At 37.2% G+C, this 18285-nt stretch overlaps 1 protein-coding gene across 1 annotated transcript; it reads left to right on the forward strand.

Moving 5' to 3' along the window:
* The first annotated feature begins 2091 nt into the window (after positions 1-2091).
* On the forward strand, positions 2092-15889 carry LOC145214792 (P-selectin-like). The gene is made up of 17 exons (XM_080083397.1): positions 2092-2190; positions 2398-2514; positions 3450-3638; positions 4248-4424; positions 5698-5877; positions 6784-6897; positions 7815-7991; positions 8666-8842; positions 9526-9735; positions 10300-10479; positions 11449-11640; positions 12077-12265; positions 12929-13088; positions 13524-13653; positions 13745-13898; positions 14362-14472; positions 15387-15889. Exons 1-17 carry the CDS (start codon positions 2136-2138, stop codon positions 15530-15532), a joined length of 2658 nt encoding a protein of 885 aa, XP_079939523.1. The 5' UTR covers positions 2092-2135; the 3' UTR covers positions 15533-15889.
* Positions 15890-18285: the final 2396 nt, after the last annotated feature.

Below are 18285 nucleotides of genomic sequence, written 5' to 3' on the forward strand. Positions count from 1 at the left end.
TTTGACATGCAAATATGTAGCGTTTCCAAACGCATGCATTGTGTGAAATTGTTCAGTCTTTGTGTGCGCGTGTGTGTGTTTTTTCAGAATCCATTGTTAACAACAGGCCTAACGAGATTATGTCACTAAACCGGAATCGTCCCGCAACTGCAGTACTAGTAAATTTTTAGGCTGCTGTCAATTTACAACCACCAGGTTTTTTACAGGTCATCATTTAACAATTAGCATCAAAAGTTTGCCGGCCTTGGGTCTACATATAAGTATTGCTCTTCCAGAGGTTTTATTATACATCTGGATAAAGAAGCGTCGTTTTTCCTTTCTAATGACAAAAGTTGATGCCAATGTGCATTGTTCTGCTCGGAAACAAAACCGTTGGATTGGCCCGCTATAGCACTGCATTAAAATGACAAGCACAATACATTTAAACCAGGGTTGCACAACTTACGACCGTGAACATTTATACTAAAAAATATGTACTGGCAGCCGCGACGTAAACAAAACGTTTTTGCTAAATGTTTGTAAGTCATTAGTTGGGCTGGAAAAATACTAAAAGCTTAATAGCCGTGTGTGACAGCATTGTTGTACGGCTATTGTGTTCAACTTCAACACAACCCTTTGTTTAATAAGCTGCATTTCCTCCTGCCCGCCGCAGGTTGTATGGGGTTTATGGCTTTTGCTAGCGTTAAAAGTCGTATTGGTAGGGGCTACTCTAAAATACGCAATCTACGCAATCTACGCAATCTACGCAATCTACGCAATCTACGCAATCTACGCAATCTACGCAATCCATACGCAATCTACAAAAAAAACTAACTAAGATGTTGACGGTTAGGGCTATTATGGTCTATGTAAGGGTTTATAATAAAAATAACTATAGAATTTAATCTGAGATAACTTTTTGGGCTTAAAAGTGTTAATATGCGACACGATACGGTATTTAGTACCACTCTTAACACACATGTGAATATTAAGCCTAAACTGGGCATCTGAAACTAAATTATATAGTTAATTTTATTATCAACCCTCACCCAGACCCTAAAATCCCTAACCGTCAACATTTTTAAAGTTGCATACGTTTTATAAGCAGATTGCGTATGCGTAGCTTGCGTATTTTAGAGGAGCACTATTGGTAGGGCACCTGTCGATGTTTGCAATATAAAAAAAACATTTGACATGGACTTAAAAGGTATAGTTAATAAAAACATTAGTTTTAACAATTGCTGTGCCCACTTTCACTGCACCTTTACATAGGAAGTTATCCTTGTGAATAAACAAGCCTTTACATGTTTTCAAAGACCTGGTTTGTAATATGAAGGAAATTAACATGCCTTTATAGGTTTTGTAACTGCTGATTTGCACTGTGAAGGAACATTATAATGTTGCTATTATTGCATGGCATACATAATACTGGACGCAGCAGGTGTAGGCGGAGCTATAAGGCTGTCATCACCGGTATGAATCGTACGCGCTGCCGAACAATAGTTACCGGCTCTCGGAGGAAACAATATGCCATCGGTTAGCGCTTCCGTGATTTTTTCAACAGAACGAAGCATTCTTCCGCAATGCGGAGGATTTCGACCAATCAGAAACCAGGATTAGGAGTAGTCACTGCTGCGCTGGCGTGTAGAAAACAGGAGCTAGGGATGTTTTTTCGATCATTTAGTTGTGTGTTGCGAGAGGTAGGTGGCGTTTCAAAGCCACCGTTGGCGCAAAGTAAACTTCGCAGGAAAATAAATCATTAGGGTGAATTTTAAATCATCAATATTGACTTCGCATTGTACGTACGTGATACGTGTTGCAGTGTTCTGTTTGTAAAACGCTCAAGAAGTAGACTAAAACACGGTTAATGCATTGAAGAACTTGTTAATTACACAGCCCCTTAAAACGTTTTCTACAGCAGGGGTTTCAAACATGCGGCCTCCACGAGTTTTAGTGCGGCCCGCGAAATAACTTTTAGAAGTTATGTGTTTACTCTGGCGGAATAATTTTGCTGTCTTACTTTAAAGTTTGTTTTTGGCCCCCAAAAGTTTTTGACACCCCTGTACTACAGTATTTATTTTGTACTTAATAAATTTATTTCTTTTCAGTGTCTTAAAATATTGTGTTAGAGAACAATATAAATTTAAACGAAGAGCATGAAGATTTATCTTCTTGTCCTGGTAGCCTTGTTTGGCAAAGTCTTTTGTCAAGGTAAGTGGGTTACGCCACGAGCACCGACGTTTACATCAACACAAACAGCTAAGCGTTTAATTTGTTTGTTTGTAAAAACACAATTGTCGCAAAACATGCTTAAAAAAATTTCTTGATTTAAAACGTGATTTTTTATCTACGCTCTTCTACCCCATGCAATTAAAATGGTTAAAAAATAGATTTTACAAAATTCTTTTGGTTTTTTAGATTGTACAGATACTTTGGATCAAAGTATATGTGACATTTACTATTCTGCCGGATTTTGTGTTCAACAAAACATTCAGGACGTGTGTGGCAAAACATGCAACCCTTCCCAGTGCTCCGGTAAGGATACAATTGTTCATTTGACACGTTGTTTACGCATAACTGTCAGATTCCACAATTGGGCACGAATATGTTTTCTGCTCAATATACAGTTGCAACGTCACAAAGTGCTCATCCAATGTATCTAATGCTGTTCACAGGGTTTCTCAGTCTACGCTGGGAAATTGTGTGTATGCACAGACGCAGAAAAATTACCTCGCTAGCCTTTACTGATTAAATAATTTGAAAAAAGCTTCGCACATATATATGCAGTGGTGGGATTAAGCCGGTTCGCACCTGTTGTATAAAACCGTCTCACGAAATTTTATGAGATCAGCGGACCGGTTAGCATTACTGGTTACTGTCAATGGACTTTTCGTAACAGAACCGGCTGAAGATATGATTTTTGTGACAGAACCGGCTGAACAAATATTTGAATCCCACCACTGTATATATGGTTTCATTTCGTTCATAATGAGAATCCCGTCTGTGTTTGTTGGTGTGGCCAAGTATAGAAAATATGTTTGATAATAAGTCAGATTGAATACATTTATACTGGCAGCGGACCTCAAGCGTCCATGCAGACAAGCGACCACGGTATACTTACTCATAAATCATAGTACGCCAGGCCCATTGAAGGCGTTCTACCGAACGATTGTTTGATAATGTTTACTCTATTGTTTAAGTTACTCTGTAACTTTTGAGCGCAATAGCTGTGAGCCAGGGTTAATTTTCGGCTCTGTTTTTATTTCTGTCCAAAATTTATTAAAAGAAACGTAGTTTTGTTGAAATGACCAGCCACTTTTTTTATATATTAACCTATACATACGCTAAACTCACAGTGCAACTTTGCAAGTGTAATGTTTTTTTTATTTTTATTTTTTTTACAGTAAATTGTATTGTTAATCATGGTATTAATAACGCAAGGGCTAATCAGGTCTTTTTCAATTTCGCAGACGTTGAATGTACCGACTTGCCACTGATTCCGTCAGATGGCAGCAACACTCCTTCTGGAACTACTTTTGCTGCTGGAACCATTGTTACCTATAACTGCAGCGATAACTATGTTCTGGTAGGTCCTGAAGTGAACATCTGCTTGCAAAATGGAAACTGGAACGAAACCACAGCGCCCACTTGTGAGCCAGGTACATGGTAAAATATATTTTTTCATAAAAGTATTCTGTACTTGGTAAGTATGAAAAGCCTGGGCATACGCGAAGGTTGCACTTTCAGCTTCAGCTACATTTTATAAAGATATTTGTAAGTCGGGCCTCGGGCCTGACATTTCACTCTGTGTCAGTTTTTTTTTAAATAAATTTAGCTAAAACTAGCTAAAATGTAGTTGCTGGATCCTGACCTAATGTCAAACATCCATCAAACGCCTTATTGTATATGTTGTCTTGGTCTTTCCTGAGGCTTTCAATCTAAACCGAAACGGGAAACAAACTTTCGAGCCTTAACGGGCTTCTCAAACACGAATCCGGTTCGGGCCCGGTTTCGGGCTTGTACTTTCGGGTTCGGGCTCAAATTTCGGGTCCGTTTACAACTCTAATTTAAGTAATAATGACACATCGTCAATGAAAAATAGCTCCGTAAGTGACAAACTGCATAAGTGTTTCTAAAACAAGTTTTTACCACAGCAGAATAATAACAACATGGATTTAAACTTTATGACAAAATATTATTCCAATACACGTTGTTCATAACCTGTTTATTTTCGTGCTTAGAATTAATCTCTAAATGACTTTCTCTAGAATGCCCCGCACCACCAACCGATCCAGAGCTTTCAATTTCCCCTATTGGACCTTACAAGAGTGGCGATACGATTATGTATGATTGCATTGACCCCACTGCTACATTATCTGGTCCCTATACCAGTACGTGCAATGGTACGCACTGGAGCTTGACTGATCTTCCGGACTGCGAAACATGTAAGTTATTACTAATGAATTAATAGTGTATAAAATCATGAGGGCAATAAATAAAACTGTGTTGGATGAGTTGGTAAATGTAAAATAAAATAATGCCCACAGCAATGCCAGTCTAAAATCAAGCACGTTAAATTCATGCTTAAATCCGAATCTAGGCTAGCAAGTATGCCACCACTTACAATTCTGAACCGTTTTTTGTTTGATTTGGTGCGTACTATTACCATAAAACTTCATATCGACAGCAAGATGATAACTTAGGAACAATATATACTATATAGGAACACTATAAAAGTAATTTAATCATAAATGCCAAAGTACTGGTTTATACAGAATACATCGTGCAGACGTTTTAACAATCTCCGTTGTCATCATCAGTGCAGGTTGTCAATTCAGCTTGTTGAAATGTCTGCACCATGTATTCTATATACACCAGTACTTTGGAATGAATGTTTATGATCAAAGGATTTTAACTATTTCGTAGACTAAATCCCACTCTGTATTCTCTGTTAAATATCCTGTACATTAGTGGTTTTATCCTTAATGATGGCTTGTATGCATTGTCGTTGGTAAAAATATCTGTCATTTTTTTCCGATGTACAGAACTCAAATGTCATTCTGAATCAGCGCTGAACCGTGACGATCTCTGGGATGGGACGAACCAGTATAAAAAATAGGGTGTACGGCCTTCAAAAGTGTAAACGTTTTGCTGTATTTGAAGTAGACCATAAGAAAACCGAAAAATCTTAAACCAAAGAAACAACAATTTCGCAACCCTAAAAACATTTTTTTCTACTTTTAGTTACAGCAAACGGCTTCCTTCAATTTTTTTTCTCACTTACCCCCTGTCATTGTTGAATGGTCCGACCCATTTCTCAGTCCGTCGCGCTTTAGTGCTAATTAAAAGGACTTACCGTTCTGATTTATATGGGAATAATTATTACATTCCCGTTCTGATATAATTATGTAAACATATATTTTTAGAAACGGGGTAAATTTGGGTCCAACAACTGCGTTAAACAATCTTCACCATTGGCGCCTCGTAGTCATGAGCATTAACCGAAACGTTATATAAAGCATGCTGGTTTTTCTATTTGGGCTGTTACACTCATCAACCGAAACGAAACATAAAGCATGCCGATTTTTCTAATTGGGACGTTATATTCAAACTGATAAACTGATCCGTGCATAGTGTTCCTTATGGGTTTTGTTTTTAGTTTATTCTCAACATATCTTTCAGCAACAAGTAACAAATGTTTTCACTTATCTTTTGCAGCTGATGCATGCGGCCCACCACCGATGATTGCAAGCGGTGGCATCAACCCAGAAAGCAGAGACTACGCAAATGGTGACTCCGTATCTTATGCATGCAACCCGCGACGTTTGATGGCCGGTTTTGGAATTAACACATGCTCAGAAGGAGAATGGTCAAACGCTGCCCCCTTCTGCTATCAAGGTGGGGAAAACACGGTTTTCGCTTCTCAAAGTTTTGTCACGGCTTGCAAAAACAATGTAGAGTAGATACCTACGCGACCCTGGCAAATCCGCGACAAAGTGCTTCAGCAAACACCCAAAACATCGCATATCTTTTGTTCTGGAACAGGTAGAAAGGTAAAATTTCACAACTGTACTAAATCGAGCACGCAGAATTTGTTTTGCTGCAAAACCCCAAAAATTGCATTTTATTTTTGTGTCAAAATATTTTTTTGGTAACTTAAAATAAAAAAAAGATTTTGGTAACTTATAATAAAACGGAAAAAATAAAGTATTGCTATTTTTTTCCAAAGCCTTACGGTTCCAAAAATTTAAGTGGTATGCGCCAAACACAGGGGCTGTTAGTAAAAAAATGCAATTTTGTTGAAAAAGAAGCAGCGCTTTAAATACCCTTCCAATGATTGAGCCGTTTGTTGCGCTTTGTAACAATCCACGATAGCGCATTTGCTTCCGCCTTAGTGCTTGTTTATGACAGGAGTGTCTTAATGGCGAATTACGGATTAAATGCGGACCACGACTGTATGGCTCGTCATTATTGGGATTGGGTTTTGGCGACTAGCGACTTCACGCAAAGCTTTCCATGGAATATTATTTACCATAAAAAAGAAAGCATATGTTGCGCTGACGCAACAAAATTTCACAGTTTTCTCTAATCTTGAGTATTTGTGTTCCAATTCTACGGATAAAAACTTTGCAAAAATTTTGGCTCGCGGGCGTCTTAACCTAAAAACAATTGACCACTGTTAAAAAAATCCTGACACAGCTGGTTTATCCAACAATAAGTTGGCCTATAGCCTATTTAAAGGTTTATTGACAACTTGTAAACATTTAAACAACATTGATTTGAAACACAAATTTCGTTTTGTAGATTGTGTCGACCAACAGGATTGTTCAGTCAACGTTCAGTTTGGCTACTGCGGATTTCCTTCTTATGCTGAGTACAATGAAGAATACTGCACAAAATCTTGTGATCTTTGCCTCAGTAAGTTAAAATGGTTTTCAGGCTATATCTGACGAGTTATTTACCTAAAACCAAGGTAAGCTTTAACAGGCTTATCAAACTATACCTTGTTTTGGGGAACTGTATATGACTTAGGCTACTGTTGCTAGGCTTGGTGTACATCCACTGGTTGCCAACTTTTTACCAACACTTTGCCTCACTTTTCATTTTTATTTCTTTCCGATATTCCACACAATACATAGACCAGAGGTGCACAACCTGCGGCCGTACGGCCGCATGCGGCCGAATAGACGATTTTGTGCAGCCGTGAACATGTTTATTAAAATATATGCACTGGCGGCCGTGACGTAAAAAACTCTTTTGCTAAATATTTTGACTTTCTAACTGCAATAAATAGATTTTGTAAGACTGTAAAGGATATTACCAGCCTAGTAACCCTGTGCATAACACTTTATATACGCCTATTGTGTGCAAACATGCAAATGAACAGTCATCTCTTGCGTCACAATATAGATTATGACGTCATAAATAGCTCAGACTGTTCGTCAGACTGTTCAATCTGTGGATCAAGTTTTAAATTATCTGGGCTTTTTAGACGCCATTAGATGGTTTATGTATGTGGGACAAGCCCTATTTTCACAGAATAAATTTAAAAACCAAAAACAAGCAGGTAATTGGCGGCCGTTGATGAAATAAGGATCTGCGATGCGGCCGTCTTTGCAAAAAGGTTGTGCACCCCTGACATAGACAATGCTACATTAAACAAACTTTATAAGGGTGATTATAACTTCAAGACTGCAAAAGTTTTTTCATAAACTGGATGCAAAATCGAGTAAAATTCCACTTGACGTGGCAAAATCTGTTTAAAAACCGCTGTGTTAAACCCAAGCCATAAACAAATTATTTAAGTTTAAACCAATCAATGTTTTCATGCAAAGATTGCACTGCACCCCCGGCCGGCGACGGCGTGACTGTTTCTCCTGCTGGTCCATACGTACAAGGACAGATTGTCAACTACACTTGCGAAAATGGAAACCTTTTCGGTTACAACCAAAATCTGTGTTTGGATGATGAGACTTGGTTTGACACAGTGGGGCCGATCTGCTCTCAAACAGGTACGCTGTTATACAGTAGATTAGATGCACTCCTAAAAGACATCCTTCGATTTTGGACTTATAAACAATAAACACTATAAATGACGAAAAAATACAACTTTTTCTTCCCAGTAGTGCACTATACAGAGATTAAATAAAGCTGTTCGACTTACACTGACTTGTTTTATGAATGGTTCATACGTCATTTCCGCTCATTGTTTTCCTTACACCCATCCTATACGCAGCCTGTAGTGTTAGCACCCTAGAGACTAGAATTGTCTATTTACACAAGTACAAGTTGCATTCAATTCCTCCTTTCAAGTTTTAACATTTCACCCCAAAGTGACTTTGTTGGCATCCTAAATGATATGCGTGTTTATAGTTAAGTAATAATTTAACCTGTTACACTGCTTGTTTTTTACTATCATGCCATTCTCTTAAAATCAAGCCTTTCCAACACTAAAATTCTAATACTGAACTAGCTGTCTCCTCCTTATAATTGATATCCTCACAAACCACTATTACACAAAAAAATCTTGGCACGCGAAGTCATTGCCAAATAGGAATAACAAGCAAATTGCCACACGTCGCTTAAAAGGTTGCCGACCCCTGACATAGGCTATACACTTAGATCTGAAACACACAAAAATGACCAACCTTAACAATAAAAGTAATTAACAATTTTACTACCACAGACTGCATCAATCTTCCAACGGACCCGAACGGTGTAAACACGCCGGCTGGCACAAATCATGACAACGGGACAGTGGTGAAATACAACTGTTCAGAGGGTTATTTAAGACTGCCCCCGTATGAAAATACGTGCAATGACGGCGTTTGGTCAGAGTCGGAAGCTGGACAATGTCTGTTAGGCAAGTGAACTGTTTTGTAACTCTTCATTGAAATTCTTTTTTTGCTTGCACCTGTCGACGGAAAGCTTTGCATAAGGTGGCTAATGTAACCACTTTAAAGTTCCGGTCAATCCCGTTTCTTTTTCTATGAGAGAAAAACTAAAACTTAAAGCGACACGAAATAGCACTTAAATAAACGGAACATACCTAATCTTTGGTTAGAGAGGTTTGGGCATTAAATTCGTCTGTAAAAATCCGAATGAGACCTGTACAACAGACAAACATTATCAGGAATAGAAATAAACACTAGAAAACATGGGATGAAGCCATACTTACCAGCACAATGTAAAAATGCAGCTTTAATCAGCTCGGTGAAAATCAGTAATTTATAGTTCACTAGCTGCTAAATAAAACACCAGTGTTTAAAATAAACTCTATGCTTGAGATCTTAAATAACTGCTTGCTTAAAGCGCACAGGAAAAACAAAAACCGAGGTCTACTTTTTTCACACAATATTTTTGTGTTTCTTTGTCTTGGTAAGGCCGAAACTGTGTAATGCTTTTTCGACACAATGCCTACACTGTTTACAATGTATTGGCCCATTGCATTAATAGTCGGCAGAAATCAGCAGCGTCAACCAAGATCATTGATTACAATTGAGCCACGTATCATTTTGTTCTAATCCTTTTCTTTTTTTCGAGCAGTTTGTGATTTTGATCCAGACTTTGACATAAAACTTGGATTCAACCTTATTGTCCCTGATGCGCTTTTACCTTACGAGGATCAAATTGGCACTTTGGTTCCCGGAGTTGTACTCAATTTCAATTGCACCATGGGTCGTCTCGAAGGCGTTTCCACCCTTGAGTGTCTTTCAAACGGCTCGATTTCTGCCCCATTCCCAGTCTGTCTTGCAGGTTGGTTAAATATATTTTCCTATCAGGAAATCGATCTAGTTCTTCACTGAGACACATTTTGGCTTGCTTAGGGTGTTTTCAATTAAAATCTACTTTGCGCTTATAATTGCGTAGTTTAAACGTACGGTATTCGAATGTGCAGTTTTAGCGTTCACTAAAAATTTTGCATGTCTCATTTATCGTTTTCATAGATATGCTCGAAGAGCGTGTGTATGAGATATTGTGCACCTTACCAGCAATAATACTCAAATATTGTCAAAAACAACGCAAAGGAAGCTACAAAGGAAACGATTTTAAACGACGTATTTTAACAAGCTGTGTGCGTTGTACGAACTGGGGCACGGCAGCGATATTTACTTCTTTACAACCGATTCAATAGTGATTATAATTCCACTATGCAACTGTTTTTCGCACAATTGGTTCTTTGTTTTTTATTATATTCTTCACTTTTTTTTGACTTAAATTTTTGACCAATATTCTGCATAGACGTATAGGTTTTAAACCCGGTACCGGCTGAAACGTTAAACTAGAAATCCTGCAGTAGTTTTAATCATTGCTTTGCAGAATGTGACCCGTTCCCAGCTTTAGACGAATTGCTTGAACTAACCTATAATGAACCACTCCACCACACTGAAGAAGTATTTCTTCAATGCGCAGGCTTAGCTACGATGGATGGTGCAAACACCCTGACATGCCTCGAAAATGGTTCTTGGGCGGGAGTTGTATTCCCGACCTGTACTGCAGGTAAGGATAACTTCTATTTTGCTGCGTGGTTTACAAACTGATTGAACGTTTGTATTTTTTAAGTAATATGCACGTTTAAACGCTTTTTAACTGTTTAACTGTTTATGACGTCACCATTTGTTCTGTTACGTTGCTTGTTGCCTGTTTATTTAATTGTTTTCACATAATAGCCGTACAATAGTCCGAAACGTGTGGCTACTGGGCAGTAAATCTTAAAACACTATACCTCACGGTTGATCCACATTTACCTAATTTTCGGTAGGGGACGCAATGAGCACTTTTACCAATCGTAAACAATATATCTCTAGAAATGTTGGCGTTAAAGGCTTTTGGAGTTGGATGTTAACATTTAAATTTCAATAAGATAAGAAAACCTTACATCCTTACATCCCTACCCTTCTACTCTTCAGCTGCAAAATAAATAATTCGGCTCTTTGCGCCATCTAATAAAAATTAGCTAAATGTTTGTTTCCTGTGAGGTATGGTAGAGCTACCATACAGGAACTTACCTTGAAAAGTTTGCGTATTTCTGATAGGTGGCGCAACAGAGCCTAAGTGTTTGCATTGGCAATACTTGTAGAAACTACAAACATTGCCACTGCAAACGTAAATACTCTGTTGCACCACCTATCGGAAATTAGCAGGCCTGTGATGTGAGTTCCAGTGCTTTACCGTGAGGTATGGTGTTAGTAGCTCTACTGTACTGGGCGAGTAATATACATTTTCTTTCAAACCAAATCCACTGCAAACAGTTATTTTTAAATAAAAAAACAAATGTCCACCAAAGACATTTTTTTCAATTCTCGGTCGCCAGTATATATATTTTAATCCGCAGGACACTTAAATACTAGTCGGTGTGATCGATTATTTTATCAAACAGAAGTTTCACAGCTGTAATAACAGCTGGTGTTTCTAAGACAACTATGTATCATGGCATTCACATCTAAAATATGTATTTTTTCCCGACAGAATGCGGTCCTGCTCCTATCAGTAATGCACTCGAACTAATCACCGACCCTGGTACCACAACAGAGGGGTCTATGATTGAATACGGTTGCATCAATGGAACTATTATGGGAGATGCCACATCCACATGTGAATCGAGTGGAAATTGGAGCATTACACTAGCTAACCTGCCAACCTGTGTTATTGAGGCTCAACGTGGGTTATATTCTTTGTATCATGCACATGTTGTACATCTAATAAGCAATCACAGTTAAACGTTGTTTGGAAACCAAAGTCTAGCTGTTTGTAAAAGGGTTTGAAGTAAATCTCCGAAACCAGATAGTACCTTATTTTTGCAACTTTTTTGGATGTTGCTTAATATGAAAACGCGTTTCAAGAAATACAATCATTATTGACATCGGCTGTTACTCGTTTAAATAGATTAAATGAAGTAACAATATATTTGTAAGCGAAATACATTTTTTTGTATTACTTGGTACCTTGTTTCTATATTTAGTATTTTACTTAAAACAGCAGTCGTTAATGAGAATATTGTCTATAACGGGAAAAACATATCTCGTTCTCTCTAACCTTAAGTTTTATTGTTAATGATTTAGCGACAAAATATAAAACTTAGAAATTATTTCACCAGCTTGTCAGGCAACTCCATTGCTGACAGGAGGAGACTTTACCACTTCCAACACGTCCAATCCTGTTGGAACGATGATCCAGTACTCTTGCAATTCAGGGTACATAAAATCAGGAACCGATGACACCAACGAGTGTATTGGAAACGGAGAATGGATGTACCCCACTGTCACAGAAGTCTCATGTATTTCTCGTAAGTGATATAAAAAATAGGGACACAAACACAAAAACACTACTAGAAACCCTGCACTAACTCAACTTTTGAAAAATTAAAACCTGATTTTCACCTGAAAGTTATAAAAAAAGGGGTAAAATGGGGTCGTGTACAATGTAAGGCCCGGTTTGTTCAGACTCAAACACGAACACTAAGTGTGTTGCATATATTTTTTCCCTAGGCGGCCGGTAGAGTTAGACCTTTGTTGTGTAGCAAAGGTATGCTAAATACCGACAGATAGCGGAAAAAGCGCCATTATTTAAAAAAGAACAAAAACCAGTAAGACTGGAATACGGTTAGACATTTAAGATAAAGAACTAGTGGTTTAGGTTAATTCTATTGTTAACCTCAACAGCCCAAACCATCAGCGTTTTTAAAAATATTTGCGTGCGACACCTTCGGAAATTAGCAAATCTGTCCACTGTAAGTTCTCACGTTAGTAGTTCCACATAGGTGGGCGGGCAACGCCTGCAACGCATTTTTTTTTTCAATTACAAGTTTTTCAAATAGGTTTTATGCCTGTGCCAAATTAGCATGTGTAAAATGCTTCGATACTTTTTCCAATACCAAACCATTTCTCAATACTTTACTTGACAAGGTAATACACATATATAAGAAATAATTCGGTGTTGTTTTTTGCAGCCAAGTTGCTTGGGGTTTTTGATGGCAATAAGGACCTGGACCAATGTTCTGAAAAGGAATTAAATTTAGGTTCAGGCGCCCCGCATAAGCAAACTGCTGGTGGTGTGCTTACCAGAGCGAACTTCCCTATTTACTTCGATCAAATAGACAGATTCAATGCGTGAGAGAACCCTTATTTTTGTTGTCTTAAGATGTTTTTTGTTGTCTTATTATAATATTATAACATACAACAGCGTTAGCGACATTTTTAATGGTGTATATTGCACTGGTGCTATTGTAAAAACCTCACATACCAGACCTAGTAAAACCATTCTTCTATTAAAGGAAGGTGCAAATAATATTTGTATACCTCCCCTAGGTGGTAAAATTGACCCATTAGGGAGAGGGTGGTAAAAATCTCGGAATGATTTTAAAATGCAATACATAGGATATGTGTAAGGCCGGTTTCGTTTGTCGAATAAATGAAGGCATGCTTTTTAAAACATAATTTAAATCATAATTGCTACGTGAAAACCTCACATACCAGACCTAGTAAAAACAGTCATCTACTAAAGGAAACTTATGGTTTAAATGTAAAAAACTTTGTAATTTACAGACTTGGCGATTGGCTTTCGGAAAACAGCAACAGTTTGTTTGCAATCCATCAGCATTCAGGATCTTGTACAGTGTCTAACGGTTTTTTTGATGTAGTGATGCTTTTTAATGAAACTGACTACAACACGTCGGTAGGAAACAGTAGTCTTCTATTCAAATACACATCGTTGTTTTCTTGCACACAAATGAAAGTCCAACGAATTAACTTGTGACCTATTTCAGATGCACATGATGGAATATGAATGTAACTCCTGGACCCTTTCGCTTCTATTCGGATGTGCAATTGATCACCAATACGCTGTGGGAGCGGAGGCCGATGCAAATTACACTGTGATTTTCAGCGAGAATATCGTGGGGAAAGATGGCAATGTGTTGAGTAAGAAAACTGTATCCTAGTAGTAAAACCAAGGGCATTTCAGAAGCTTTTTTGTCGTTTGTGTACCTGTAGGTGTTTGTGGTTTTAGCATGGATCCATTTTGTTTCATTACAGTCCAACTTTAAAAACATCGTTCGCAGTAATATTAACCTTTTGCGCATCGAAACGTCATAATTCAAGCTGCCAAACTGGTAATATTTGCCGTTGCAGCAACAATTATTATTATGGCAGTTTTGTTATACTGATCCGAAAATAGAAAATCTGTTTATCTTACTGCTTTCATATACTGCGAATGATTCTTACCCATAATTTAAAATATCTTTTTTTATTTGCATAATGGTAATAAGGGTTCTAAACCCTTTTTTGGCACTTGTACTCTTTGCATTGTTGTGCTGTTTTCACTTTCATATTTACCTTAGTGCTTATGTGTCCATGCATGAAACTTAATTGAGATTTTGTTCAGATTTTGGAAAAATTGGGGCAAACAATTTCCGATCAAACAATCCCAACTTTAAGTTCTTAACCGTATCAGCTTTACCAAGCAATCATGCCAACTTTTCGGCAAACGCGGAATGTAAGTCTTTGTTTGTTGTGTATCTGTATTGGTCTGAACAAGCGGAAACAAAATTTTGCAGATTCTGGCTGCTTTAAACTGACATTGTTTTTTTTTTAATTTACGTGATACATAGCGAAAAAAAATATTTTTATTTTTTGCAAATTTATTAAAACATAAAGTCATTCATTCTTTTAAATTTAGGATAGACATATTCCACTTATAAGGCATCATCGATATCTTATTCAAATAAAATCATGAATAAAGTGCCGATGATTCCGTCGCACATTTAGTTAATTTTTGAAAGGTGGCGCAAAAGCACAAATCCTATTGAAAACAGTATGCAATTTGCCTACGATTAGGGGCTATTAGGGTTGGAGCTAGGTATTATCATTAAAAATTTAATGAAACTAACCCAGAAATTTAGTTCTTGATGTAAAAAAATTAAAAACTGACTCCCCAACCCTACACCTATTTAGCTGCTAAAAATAATTTAGCGACTGCGCCACCTATGAAAAATTATCTAAATTGGCGGCTGACGTGAGTTATGGTATAAGTAGCTCTACAGTTAAAAAAAAACTTTTTCTGTTTAGCTGCTAATATAATAGTTCAGGCTTTTTTCGCCACTTTTTTAGCTTTTAGCTAAATGTTGGGCTGACGTAAGTAGCTCAACTTTATATTTGAGCTACGGAATAGAAAAGTAAACCACTGACCACCAATGCGGGTTCTGAACCTTTTCACAAATGTGCAATGTGTTTGTTGTTACACTAGCTTTGTTGTGATGTTTTTGTTTTTTGTTTTTCAATTCGAGTTTTTGTGGTAGACTTTAGAATTCAGTATCCATGACGGATAGTAATTCCGTAACATAATGTACCCTTTATGTGATAGAACTGATTTAATACAATACAGTACAAGTCAATTCAATTTGAACGCAGATCTCAGCGAGATTGCATGCGGATCTGGCGTCACTTCCGGATGCAAGTACTTCCTCGGTTCGATGTATGATGACGTGGACGCTGACGGAGTCTACGATTTCCTTGAAAAACTTTCAGAAGTGGATTTTGAAGCCGCACAACCATAAGAAGCTCACCAATTTTTCAAATACCAAAACATTTTGTTAATATTGAATTATTTTTTAACAATTAGTAAACACAGATTGTAGTTACAACATTTGGCGTAAAATCGATAGTTTATCATTAGTTAAATTACGAAAATTATTACAGTTCTGCAATCGGTTATTTTCATCACACCTGCTTTTTGAAGCCAGCTTTTCAATGTTGGTGTTGCTGCATGCATATCTTGTTATATAATCGGAGGTTGAAAATAACCCATTAAAAACGAAAAATGTGTTTGAGTTAAAATAGTTTGTTTTTTCTCGCAAAACATCTCAACTTTTATCGATCGTTGTTTTAAATTGAAATAAACTTGATTCAAGTTGTTTTTGTTATTGGCTGTTGTGTACAAATGTATAGCAGTGGCGAGAAAAACGTCGGTAAAAAAGGGTGTTTTTTAGTTGCCAATTTCGATACAGTCTGTAAAAATATGTAGTTTCAGGTATTGTTAGGTGTTTTAGAACAAAACTACGCGATTTCAAAACAAAAATACGATAGTCGTTAAAAACCAAAACTGATTGTTTTAGTAGTTGCTTAGAAAAGCAGAAAAAACGCGTCACTTACGGAGGCAAGTACTTTCTCCGTTCGATGTATGATGACGTCAACACTGACCAAACTTTTGGTTTTCTTGAAAAACTTGCAGTTACAGACTTTGATGACATTAAACAACTATTGTCATATAGCAGATATTGTGTGCTGATATTGTGCTGCCACAAATTGTAAACTATAATCGGAAAATAAAAGCTGTTGGTGTCACACGTTGGTTTGTTCACTTGTCGAAAAGAAGAAAGTATAGGAGTTTTGCAATTGGACTTTAAGTTTTTGGCAACATTTTTGGCGACCAAAACCCGGCAAAACTGTATCGGACTATTGTTGACTATTGTTTCGAATTTGGCCTTTATTGAAAATAAGGTGTATTACACATTATGTTTGACCACAACCTAAACAAATTTACTGTTCTTGGGTGAATTATTCAAAACCGGACCCAAAAAAGTAGTTTAAATTCTACATGCACTAAAAAAGATATGTTGCACATACTGGAGTGTAGCCACAGCGAGTATCTGGTGTAAACATCTAATTCTGCTTGCAGTGATCATCAGTGCATGTACGTCCACTAGCGCTAACACCACAGTGTATACTAGGCGTTTCTTACAAACAAAATTCTTCAAATACAACTTATTTAGTCGTCAAATCGAAGCACGTTGTCTGTTGCTTCCTCTACACTGTTTTGGGTGGTACTAACTTATAAACAGCTCATTAAGCCCTATGTTAACGCGCGTAAAAATATTGATCCAAAATTAAAATATAGGGCCATTGCAGGGGGGTGGGGCACCAAACTACGGCCCACGACGTCATTTCTATCCGGCCTAAGTATTTGGTCTGAATATATATCATAGAAAAAATAAAGCTTTAGTTAAAAGTTGAAACATAATTTACTGTGAAAGTATTATTGCAACAACATGTAAGATTAAGTTCATCTAGTTTCACAGTACGCATGAAATCAAAAAATCCAAGGTTTGTACGAATTAGTCGAAGATCCGGATAAACCTAATCCGGTTTACTGTATCTATATGTTAGACGTTTTCTATATTATCACAACGTATCATTTGTTAGATGCTTTAATAGAAATCTTTTGTGAGCAGGATTTTTTCGCCCGAACGATTTGCAGCCGTTGAGCAGAATATGACCTGACATATTACTTCCTTAATTAGCCCTCAGATTATTTGCGCGTTCTGTGTCCGGATTTCTGTTTGTATTTCTTGCTTCAAAAATTTACAAACTTTGCGCACAGTTCTATCCAACAAATATAAACTGTTTGATTTAATATTGAAATATGTAACGTTCCCAAGTCAATGCTTTGTGTGGAATTGTTCAGTCTTTGTGTGCGTTTCTTTTGTGCAGAATCAATTGTTAACAACAGGCCTGGTGTGATTGTGTCATTAAGCCGGAATCGTATCACAACTGCAGTATTAGTAACTTTAAAGTCTGCTGCTAATCTGCAACTACCAGTTTTTTATAGGTCACCACTTAACAATTAGCATCATAACGTTGACGGCCCTGGATTTATAGATGAGGTATTGCTCTTCCAGCAGTTTTATTATACATCTGGATAAAGAATGCGACTCGTATGTGACGTCGAAGTATCATTTTTTTAATAAACCTGCTGGAAGAGCAATGCTTGTATATCACCTGGTATTGTAGGTTTAACTACAATTTATTTGTCACTACGTTGAAAACAGAGTTCTGCGATCTTTATCACTGATCAACCAAATATAATTAACATAGTCATAATTGAATAGCGAATCTTGCCTTTCTAAAGACAAAAGTTGTTGACGAGTACATTGTTCTGCTCGAAAACAACAAAACCGTTGGATTGGCTCGCAAAAGCACTGCATTAAAATGGCTAAGCGGGCATGCATAGGGCATTTTAAATCTGTAGGCTTGAACAGAGTCGCCGCGGCAGCACAGTCATATATTCAAACATGTCATATATTCAAACAATATTATTCAACTCGTATTTTTCTTAAATTACTGACAATCAAAAAATGAATAAATTTGCAAAAAAACAACAACACATTTTAAGCAGACCTAAAAGATATATTTAAAGAAGAACATGAGTTTCAACAATCGCTGTGCCCACTTTCAGTGCACCTTTACTTTGGAAGCTATCCTTGTAAATTAACAGGCCTTTACATGTTTTCAAAGACCTGGTTTGTAATAT

Source organism: Phallusia mammillata, chromosome 2 (assembly GCF_965637545.1).
Source record: "Phallusia mammillata chromosome 2, kaPhaMamm4.hap1.1, whole genome shotgun sequence".
Classification (NCBI taxonomy): Eukaryota; Metazoa; Chordata; class Ascidiacea; order Phlebobranchia; family Ascidiidae; genus Phallusia; species Phallusia mammillata.

Coding starts and splice junctions, on each gene's coding strand:
- LOC145214792 (XM_080083397.1), top strand. CDS start 2,136: ATGAAGATTTATCTTCTTGTCCTGGTAGCCTTGTTTGGCAAAGTCTTT. Junction 2,191..2,397: donor TGGCAAAGTCTTTTGTCAAG/GTAAGTGGGTTA, acceptor TTGGTTTTTTAG/ATTGTACAGATACTTTGGAT. Junction 4,425..5,697: donor TCTTCCGGACTGCGAAACAT/GTAAGTTATTAC, acceptor TATCTTTTGCAG/CTGATGCATGCGGCCCACCA.